This window comes from Canis lupus, chromosome 9, assembly GCF_048164855.1.
Source record: "Canis lupus baileyi chromosome 9, mCanLup2.hap1, whole genome shotgun sequence".
Taxonomy (NCBI): Eukaryota; Metazoa; Chordata; class Mammalia; order Carnivora; family Canidae; genus Canis; species Canis lupus.
In genome coordinates this window covers 74,373,960-74,384,755 of record NC_132846.1, presented here as the reverse complement: position 1 = coordinate 74,384,755, position 10,796 = coordinate 74,373,960, and the positions used below count along the sequence as shown (strand labels likewise).

Genomic DNA, 10,796 nt, shown 5'->3' with positions numbered 1-10,796 from the left:
ATAACACCCAGTGCTCATCCCGACAAGTGCCCCCCTCAGTGCCCGTCACCCATTCACCCCCACCCCCCGCCCTCCTCCACTTCCACCACCCCTAGTTTGTTTCCCAGACTTAGGAGCCTTTATGTTCTCTCTCCCTTTCTGATATTTCCCACATATTTCTTCTCCTTTCCCTTCTATTCCCTTTCACTATTATTTATATTCCCCAAATGAATGAGAACATATAGATTCCTTGTGAAGTGTCAATAAACTAGAAAATGGGACAACTTCACTCAGCATAATACCCTCCAGTTCCATCCACGTTGAAGCAAATGGTGGGTATGTGGGAAATGTCAAAAAGGGAGGCAGAACATGAGGATTCCTAACTCTGGGAAATGAACTAGGGGCAGTGGAAGGGGAGGGGGTTGGGGGTGGGGGTGAATTGGTGACCGGCACTGAGGGGGGCACTTGACGGGATGAGCACTGGGTGTTGTTCTGTATGTTGGCAAATTGAACACCAATAAAAAATAAATTTATTATTAAAAAAAAAGAAAATGGGACAATTGAAATGACTAAATCTGAGGAACAGAAAGAAAAAAGATTGAATAAAAGTGAATAAGCCTGTGAGATGCCATCAAATGGATCTGCATATTGTTTGTGGGAGTCCCAGAAAAAAAAAGGCAGAAAAAAGCAGAGAGACTATTTGAAGAAATAAGGGCTGACAAATTCTGACATTTGATGAAAGACATAAATATAAACATCTAAAAACTCAATTAACTCGAATCAAGATGAACTAAGAGGCTTAGTGCCAGGTACTCGGGGTAGAAAAGTACACATAGTCCATGACTTTATGATACACGAGACCATAGGATGATGGACAGGACTCAAAGGTCTACACATCACTCTCTCCCCACATGGAGAGCCGTCAGCCCGTGTCACCCACGACACCATCCAGCACCAGCGACTTCCCTGCTGAGCTGCTTTCTCCTCCCCGTCCCTGCTTCTGTAACCCTATAACCCGAAGACCGTGCTCTTTCAGAACAGGTTCAGGGCCATAGGTGAGAGAGCAGAAAGGAGTTTCCACATGGCCCAGAGCCCGACCGCCCAGGTTCGCTGTGACTGACAGCTATCACGGTGTGCTCCAGTGGGTAGGCACGAGGAGCCAGTGCTAGTACATCCCGCTGAGGTCAAGGGCACGGCGGACATGGTGCTCAAGGCCCCTGCAGGCCCGTCCTGGAGCCCTGGCCCAGGAAGCCTGGCCCCGCATCACCCTTGCAGGCCCTGTCCATGGTGCTGCCCTGGTCAGCCTTGCTCTGCCGGCTGCTGTCCCCGGGCTCCCCAACCACAGTCCCTGCACAATTCCTTCCTTCCACACAAGAGCCCCTCTGCTCACCTACTCCTCCCTCGCTTGGCCCTAACACCCCGACCACCAACCCTCTCACTGTCATAGTCACCCTGCTTTCCTGAAGTCGTGAGCTGGAATGGGACAGCACGGAGCCTTCTCCAGCTGCTCCCTCTCTTGGCACACGGGGCTGGTATGGGACCCACAGGTGCCCACAGGGCTGACTCCAGGGTGGGACTCAAGGGGTGCAGGTGTGTTGGGGCCTTGACAGTGGGAGCCCAGCTGCGCTTCACACACAGGAGAGGCACTTTGAGTAGGAAACAACATCCACTGAGCCAAACAGTCGGTGCTCTCCTGGAAAGAGGTGCTGCTGTTGGGGGACCGACCCTGGTTCTGATGACACAGAGAAAACCCTAGCAACCTGACACCGAGGGGAAGCCACCATAGAGTCTCTGTCAGCACAACAGGACCCAAACTCTGTCTACCCCGAGCCTGCCTGATGGCGCCCCTGCCTGCACTGGGCACCCGTGTGGGGATGAGTAGCCTAAGGAAGATCGTCTCATCCTTCACATGCCCGTCAGTGCTCCTACTGCCTGCATTTCTCTGCAGGAAGACACACGATTCCTGCCTGGGTGCTAATCTACCTTCCTGAGAGCTTCCTTCCTCAAGAAGACCTTGGGCCTGGGGCTCCTTCTCTGGAGTGCTCTCTCTGGGGGCAGGCGAATGATCCAGGATCCATCCTGAAGAGGACCCAGGTAAACCTTCCCCCTTTCTTGTAGAGATGCTAAAAGGCTTGTACAGTTTGTGTGGACACCCTGGATGGGGCCACAGTACAGGGTCAGGGTAGGCAGCCAAGCCCCTGCCTTTCAGAAGTGCGGGGGGTGCCTCTGATGGCAACCACACAGGCTCCCAGAGCAGGGATGTGCAGGGGTAGGTCAGGCCATCCCAAGAGGCTCCCAGCTCAGCTTCAGAGGTCACAGGGAGACCAGCGGAGGCTGTGACATGGCCTGGGCTGGCTGTGGGGGCCAAGATAGGTCGCCCTCCAAACACTCCATGTTAGGGTAGATTATTTCAACCTGCCACCATGGATGGCAACAGGGCAGATGGCATTCTCCTGGGAGGACAGGACAAGGTCAGGGCTGCAGCCACACAGCGCACTGGCCAGGGCACAGAGGGGAGCCCACCAGGGCTGGGGCCCCTGGGGGTCCATGAGGGCAAGTGGCTCTGGGCTGCAGGGACCAGGCTCAGGCATATCCCTGCAGGAGCTTGAGCTGCCTACGCGGCTATACTGGGGCTTCTGGGCTCCCCAATAGGGCCCCTGGGCACCCACCATACCCTACCCCCACCACCCACGTAAGGAGGCCTTGGCCCTGTGCGGACTCCCCCCAGACCCTGTAAGACAGAAACCAAACAAGAAAAGGGAACTTCAGGATGCAGGCCAGGCCATTTGGTTTCGATGTTATGTTAATCTTCCCAGGGCTGCTGGGACCTAGGAAGCAGGGCTGTGGGCACAGAGCTCAGGCACAAGGAGCCCCAGAGGGGGTTTTGTCAGAGCAGGGATGGGGCAGGCTGCAGGTGGAGTGTGACTGTAGGGAGACCGAGGCTGCAGGGGCAGTGAGGCTGCAGAAAAGCTGTCGCCACAGCCCAGCCCGAGATGAGTGGAGTGTGCTCGGAGCCAGGACAGAGGGAGGGAGGTGGGGTAGTAGAACCAGCCACAGGACCTGAGGAGACACCAGGCCCTCAGGACCCATGGAGGCGGCAGCAGCTGAACTGGCAACAGGGAGGGCAGGCTGCCTGCAGGCCTACGTGACATCCCAGGAACACATTGGTCGAGTGAGACAGGACAAGCACACCCAGCCAACATGGGTGGATGCATGACACACTAATGGCTGGGGAAGGACCTGTACCATCAAGGAACATGACGGGCTCAGTAGCCAGGAGCCTGAGGGCCGCCCTTCATCACATCTGCAGGGGCCCAGGCCTGGACTGCATGAGCCACTGCAGGAGCAATGTCTAGACGGACAGGTGGGTCCCAGGTGAGGACGTGGGGGGGCCTGACTCACCAGAGGAGAGGAAGACACCCCAGGCATCTCAGGGCCTGTCCAGGTTAACGAAGCAGCTCAAGCCCCCGGGAGGGTAACAGGTAAGGGGAGAGTGGCCCCGGGCTGCATCAGATGAGCAGCAGGTGAGTTGGAGTGGAGCAGGGGGACTGGTTTAGGCTCGCAGGACCCAGAGCCCAGGTCAGCAGAGGGGTTGAGGGGCGGATCCACATGGACGGAGCCCAGGGGTGAGGGTAGGATCCAATCCGGGACACAGGGTGTGAGGCAGGCCACAGGGCAAGGGCAGACCTGGAACCCACAGAGACTGGGTGGGGCTCAGGGATCTCTGGGGACAGATCCTAAGACAGGAGGGCAGGGGCTACGGTGTCCGTGAGATCCTGGGACCAGGAGAGAGCAGCCCTGAGTGAGCAGGAGCCACGGGGAGCAGCATGAGCAGAGGGCAACCCCCAGAACTCAGGGAGCAGGGGAGTTGGTGCAAGTGAGCAGAGGCAGGTGACATAGCAGGAAGGGCAGTGGTCACCCCAGGAGCTTAGGGATCAGGGGACCTAGTGCAGGGGAGCAGGGTACGTGGGGAGCAGGAGAGGCAGGGGTCACCCCAGAAGCTCATGCAGCAGGGAGCTGATGCAGGGGAGCAAGGGCAGATGGGGAAGCAAGAGGGGCAGGGTTCACCCCATGAGGTCAGCGAGCAGGGGAGCTGCTGCGGTTGTGCAGGGCAGGTAGGTGCAGGAGGTACAGGGGTCACCCCAGGAGCTCAGGGAGCAGGGGAGCTGGTACAGGGAAGCAGGACATATGGGGGAGCAGAAGGTGCAGGGGTCACCCCAGGAGCCCAGGCAGCAGGAAGCTGGTGCAGGGGTCGATGGCAGGGCGGGAGCAGGAGAGGTAGGGGTCACCCCAGGAGCTCAGGGAGCAAGGGAGCTGGTGCAGGTGTGCAGGTGAGGTCAGGGAACAGGAGGGTGGGGTCACCTGAGGAGCCCAGGGCCCAGGGGGATACGCTGCAGGTGAGCAGGGGCAGGTGGGGGAGTCGGAGGGGCAGAGATCACACCATGAACCCAAGAAGCAGGGGAGCTGGTGCAGAGGAGCAGGGCAGGTGGGGGTGCAGGAGGGGCAAGAGTCACCTGAGAGACCTAGGAAGCAGGGGAGCAGGTACAGGAGAGCAGGTTAAGTGGGGAGCAGGAGGGACACGGGTAGCCTCAGGAGCTCAAGGAACAGGGGAGCTGGTGCAGGAGAGCATGGTAGATGGGGAGCAGAGGTGCAGGGTCACCCCAGGAGCCCAGGGAGCAGAGGAGCTGGTGCAGGTGAACAGGGTACATGGGGAGCAGAAATTGCAGGGGTCACCCCAGGAGATCAGGCAGCAGGGAGCTGGTGCAGGTGAGCAGGACAGGTGGGGAGCAGGAGGCGCAGGGGTCAGCCCCAGAGCACAGGCAGCAGGTGAGTTGGTGAAGGGGACCAAGGGTAAGTGGGGGAGCAGGAGGAGCAGGGGAGCTGGTGCAGGAGAGCAGAGGCAAGTGGAGTAGCAGGAGAGGCAGGGGTCACCCCAGGAGCCCAAGAAGCAGGGAGCCTTACAGGTGAGCAGGACAAGAGGGGAAACAGGAACGGTGGGGGTCACCCCAGGAGCCCAGGGAGCAGGGAGCTGGTGCAGGTGAGCAGGGCAGGAGGGGAGCAGGAGTGGCAGGAGTCATCCCAGGAGCACAGGCAGCAGGTGAGTTGGTGCAAGGGACCAGGGGTAAAAGGGTGTGCAGGTGGTTCACGGGTCTCCCCAGGAGCTTAGAGAGCAGGGGACCTGGTGCAGGAGGGCAGGGGCAGGTGGGGAGCAGGAGGGGCAGAAGTCACCCCAGCAGCTCAAGCAGCAACAGAGCTTTTGTAGGTGCGCAAGGCAGGTGGGGGACCAGAGGGGTAGGGGCCACCCTAAGAGCCCAGGAGCAGGGAAGCAAGTGCAGGAGAGCAGGGGCAGGTGGGGGAGCAGGAGGGGCAGGGGTTAGCCCGGGAGCACAGGCAGCAGGTGACCTGGTGCAGGGACCAGGGGTGGGGGGGGAGTAGGAGGTGCAGGGGTCACCACAGGATCTCGGGCAGCAGGGGAGTTGTTGCAGGTGCACAGGGCAGGTGGGGGAGCATAGGGGTAGGGGTCACCCCAGGTTCTCAGGGAGCATGGGAGCAGGTGCAGGTGAGCAGGGCAGGTGGGGGAGCAAGGGGGCAGGGGTCACCCCAGGATCTCAGGCAGCAGGGGAGCAGGTGCAAGGGAGCAGGGCAGGTGGGGGAGCAGGAGGGACAGGGGTCACCCAGGAGCTCAGGGTGCAGGGTGGCTGGTGCAGGGTAGCAAGGGCAGGCAGAGGAGCAAGAGGGGCAGTAGTCACCCCAGGAGAACAAGGAGAAGGGGAATTGAGAAGATGAATGGGCAAGTGGGGGAGCAGGACAGACTGGGATCACCCCAGGGCCCAGGAAGCAGGGGAGTTGGTACAGGAGAGCTGGGAGCCGGTGAAAGAGCAGGTGGGGCAGGGGTCACCCCAAGAGATCAGGGAGAAAGGGAGCGGGTGCAGGGGAGCAGGGCAGGTGGGGGAGCAGGGGACCAGGGGTCGCCCCAGGAGCCCAGGGAGCAGGGGAGCAGGTGCAGAGAAGTAGGTCAGGTGGGGGAGCAGGAGGGGCAGGGGTAACCCCAAGAGCCCAGGAAACAGTGGAGGTGGTGCAGGGGAGCACGGCAGGTGGGGGAGCAGGGGGCCAGGGGTCACACCAGGAGCCCAGGAGCAGGGGAGCAGATGCAGGGGAGCAGGGTCGGTGGGGAGCAGGAGGGGCAGGGGTGCGCTCAGATCTCAGCTCAGCGAAGCCCAGGAACGTGCCCCATCTCGGAGGCCCAGTGGGGCAGGGGGGTGCCACCTTGTTCCATAATCTCAGTGCCAAGGCCAGAGCGCCCAGCGGGGCTGGACTGGTCAGTGGGTGGCTGAGCCAGCACCGCCCACGCAGGGGCTAGGGTCAGGGCAACTAAGCCTTCTGGACCTGGGGATTGTGTGGCGGTGAGCCCGGGTGGGGAGCAGAGCCTCGCCAGGAAGGCCTCGGGACCCAGGGGAAGGGGGGCCACTCTAGGAAGGAGGGAGCCACGGGTTTCCAGTCAGGGCAGCAGCATGGTTCTGCAGGCCCCTGAGACCCGCCCGGGAGGGGGGTCGTGGCCAGCTGGGTCCCAGGGTGCAGGGCCGAGGATCCAGAGGCAGGAAGAACAAGGGGCCCATGGGGAGCCACAGGGAGGGCTGCCAGCCATGGTGGGCATCTGAGGGGCAGCTTCTGGGCCCTGAGCTGAGCAGCGGGTCCCAGGTCCAAGGGGCAGGCCGGCGGGTGTCGGCATCTGAGCTGCAGCCTACTTGCTGTCACCACGCAGGAGGGGACAGCCAGGGCAGGGCCACGCTCCCTCCCACACCGAGGGGCACACAGGCTCAAGGCAACCCTGGGTGCAGGAGGCCTGTGGGAGCTGCCCGGGCCCCAGAGCAGGAGTGGAAAAGACCGGGGCCAAGGGGGAAGCTGCCCTGAGGGACATCAGGATGCCATGCCTGGAAGGCCTGGGGCAGTCTCGACGGCTCGGGCAGGGACGGGATCTGGGGCCCGGGTGCTTCGGATCAGGGCTCCCACAGAGGCCATGGTCAGGTGGGGCAGCCAGAGAAAGCCTGAGTGGGGACCCAGGAGCCGAGGCCCTGGGGACGTGATCCAGGTGGTCACCCAGCACTGACCAGGCCGATGGGTCCAGGTTCTGTGGCCACAGAGAGCTGGGCCACGCGCCTAGTGTGCAGACTCCCTGAAGCACGTGGGCATGGTGCCCAGAGCCACCCCAGGCCCAGCACCCCTGAGACCCTGGGGGTCTCACAGCCTCCTCTCTTGCAGCCTCCACCACGGCCCCCTCGGTTTTCCCACTGGCCCCCAGCTGCGGGTCCACTTCCGGCTCCACGGTGGCCCTGGCCTGCCTGGTGTCAGGCTACTTCCCCGAGCCTGTAACTGTGTCCTGGAATTCCGGCTCCTTGACCAGCGGTGTGCACACCTTCCCGTCCGTCCTGCAGTCCTCAGGGCTCTACTCCCTCAGCAGCACGGTGACAGTGCCCTCCAGCAGGTGGCCCAGCGAGACCTTCACCTGCAACGTGGTCCACCCGGCCAGCAACACTAAAGTAGACAAGCCAGGTGAGACGCCTCAGAGAGGGGTCCACTCGGGGACAGGCCAGATCAGCTGTCTCTCCCGGACCCATGGCACCGGGGAATCACCTCAGTGTCCCCGCCCTCAGGGCCTCCCCTTTCTGGGAAGGTGACCTCTGGGCATGGCTGCCTGGTCCAGATGACCACAAGCTGCATTCCCCACTGCATTCCTGGGGCCCATTGGGTGCCACTGGTCGGGGATCCCCTCATGAGCTGGCCTGACCTAAGTTCACCCCATGACCTGTGCCCACCCCAGGCCCCCAATAACCCCTAGTCTGCTCTCTCTGCAGTGCCCAAAGAGTCCACCTGCAAGTGTATATCCCCATGCCCAGGTGAGTCAGCAGGGCCCTGCTCTGCACCCCAAGCAGATGGTGCACATCCAGGCACAGACTAATGGGGGAATGGGTGATCAAAAGGAAGTCACCCAAATGCTGACCCTAAATGTCTCCCATTCCAGTCCCTGAATCACTGGGAGGGCCTTCGGTCTTCATCTTTCCCCCGAAACCCAAGGACATCCTCAGGATTACCCGAACACCCGAGATCACCTGTGTGGTGTTAGATCTGGGCCGTGAGGACCCTGAGGTGCAGATCAGCTGGTTCGTGGATGGTAAGGAGGTGCACACAGCCAAGACGCAGCCTCGTGAGCAGCAGTTCAACAGCACCTACCGTGTGGTCAGCGTCCTCCCCATTGAGCACCAGGACTGGCTCACCGGAAAGGAGTTCAAGTGCAGAGTCAACCACATAGGCCTCCCGTCCCCCATCGAGAGGACCATCTCCAAAGCCAGAGGTGGGCAGCAGGGCAGAGGGGCTGCATGGAAGGAGATCTCCCCTGTAGGGTCCAGTCCTCCACCCTGATAGTGACCATCTGTGCTGACCCTTTACCCCACAGGGCAAGCCCATCAGCCCAGTGTGTATGTCCTGCCACCATCCCCAAAGGAGTTGTCATCCAGTGACACGGTCACCCTGACCTGCCTGATCAAAGACTTCTTCCCACCTGAGATTGATGTGGAGTGGCAGAGCAATGGACAGCCGGAGCCCGAGAGCAAGTACCACACGACTGCGCCCCAGCTGGACGAGGACGGGTCCTACTTCCTGTACAGCAAGCTCTCTGTGGACAAGAGCCGCTGGCAGCAGGGAGACCCCTTCACATGTGCGGTGATGCATGAAGCTCTACAGAACCACTACACAGATCTATCCCTCTCCCATTCTCCGGGTAAATGAGCAACACGCCCGGCACCCAGCAAGCCCCCCACCCTGGCTCTCAGGATCCCCTGAGGACACCTGAGCCCCCGTCCCTGTGTACATAACCCTGGGTAGGCACCCATCATGAAATAAAGCACCCAGAACTGCCCTGGGACCCTGCACGCTGTCATGGTTCTTTCCGGGACAGAGCCCAGGACACCCGGGCCCTGGGTGGTACGGGCAGGCCAGCTCTGAGTCTAAGGTGTCACCATTGGTGGGTGAGCTCTGCACCTCGAGTGGGGAGGGCTGCACAGGCTGCCACAACATGGGGCCAGGAGCTGCCTGAGGCTGGGGAGCGCACTTTGAAAGAGGTCCAACCCCTGTGGGCCCTCAATCCAGCCAGAAGCTAGCCAGGGCTGGGGTGTGTGGACGGGGACGGCAGTTGTTCTCCCCTCCAGGGCCTCTCAAGGAAATGAGCACGCAGACCTTCCCACCTCTGTACCGAGTTGTGGGACACTGGCCTGTCCTCATGCCCTGGGCTCCCTGGCCCCTGGGCCTGCGGAGAGCTCTGCTTGGTAGCTCTGTGTCAACACAGTAGCCATGCCTGTCCTGTCGGGAGTGAACAAGCCCTGTTTGCCCTCAGACATGACACTCCATCCATGTACAGCCCCCCACCCTGCCTCCAGTGAGGAGGTCCCACCTGAGTTCATTCCCCCTGGGACCAGGCCTGTCCCTCATGGGGACGCTCACCCCATGCTCCAGTGGGGCAGAGGCAGGGTGGCCTTGAGTGCCCAGGGTAGGGACCACTGGAGAACTCCACATGGACCCTGAGTCCAGATCCACTGAAAACAAGCCCATCGTGCTGAGCACTGCCACCTTCACACACACACACACACACACACACACACACACACACGCTACCCTAGGCCTCACACAGGACCAGCTGCAGTGCCCAGAGCAGAGCCAGTCTTGGGAACCCTCACCATGGACAACACCCTGGTCCCCACCCCCTCCAACACCCATCATCTGCTCAGCAGCTCATCCACACACTGACCACACCAACCTGCCCTCCTCTGCCCCAGGGAACCTACACCCCCTCTTGATGTGCACAAAACCCCCACAACCTAGCTTATCCTGATGCTCCCACCCACTTGTTCAGTAGGGACACTCCTTGTCACTCTGGGCCCTTCCCTGGGCCCTGGGCTCTGCTGACCCTCCACAAGGGCCTGGACCCCCAGGGCAAGAGGAGGTGTGGCAGTCAGGGCACCTTCTCCCCACAGGGTCCCTGCACAGGGCAGAGCAGAGAGGGAGCGGGTCCCCCATTGGCCTGGCCCAAGCGGTAGGGATGGGGTGCTGAGGCTGGCACCCAGGGTTGAAGATGGCTGTGACTGTCCCTAGGGAGTCTGCCCCTCCGCCGGCCCAGTACTGACCACCCCCTTCCTGTCCAGAGCTGATCCTGGATGACAGCTGTGCTGAGGACCAGGACGGGGAGCTGGACGGGCTGTGGACCACCATCTCCATCTTCATCACCCTCTTCCTGCTCAGCGTTTGCTATAGCGCCACTGTCACCCTCTTCAAGGTTGGCACACCCGTACTGTCCCTGGACTATGGCCCACTGTCCCATCGCTGTCCTCACCATGTGCCCACACATACCCCACAATGACCACATGGTGATCCCTCACTTTCCCTACAGTGTCTCATCCTTGACCCCTCATGGCCCTTTCCTTTTTGTCTAGCAGTTCCCTCACTTTCTTCTCACTATATCCTCACTGTCTCCTCATTGTCTTTTCACTGTTTCCTCACTATCCGGTTACTATCTCCCCTTTTTGTCCTCACTGTACCCCCAGGGTCTACGCACTGTCCCATCACAATCTCCTCACTGTCTCCTCACTTTCCCCTCACTCTCCTCACACTATCTTCTCACTGTCCCCACATTGTTTCTTCACTACCCCACACTGTCTCCTCACTGTCCACTCACTGTCCTGTCATTGTCCACACACTGTCCACACACTGTCCTCATATTGCCTCCTCACTGCCATTCACTATATCCTCACTGTCCCCTCACTGTCTCT

At 60.9% G+C, this 10,796-nt stretch overlaps 1 gene segment (V, D, J or C); it reads left to right on the top strand.

The window, feature by feature from the left end:
* Positions 1–4,607: 4,607 nt before the first annotated feature.
* On the top strand, positions 4,608–8,906 carry LOC140639517 (Ig gamma-1 chain C region secreted form-like). The segment is given in 5 exon segments: positions 4,608–4,746; positions 7,207–7,530; positions 7,833–7,874; positions 8,000–8,329; positions 8,432–8,906. Coding segments are annotated over 5 exon segments (1,167 nt in total).
* Positions 8,907–10,796: the final 1,890 nt, after the last annotated feature.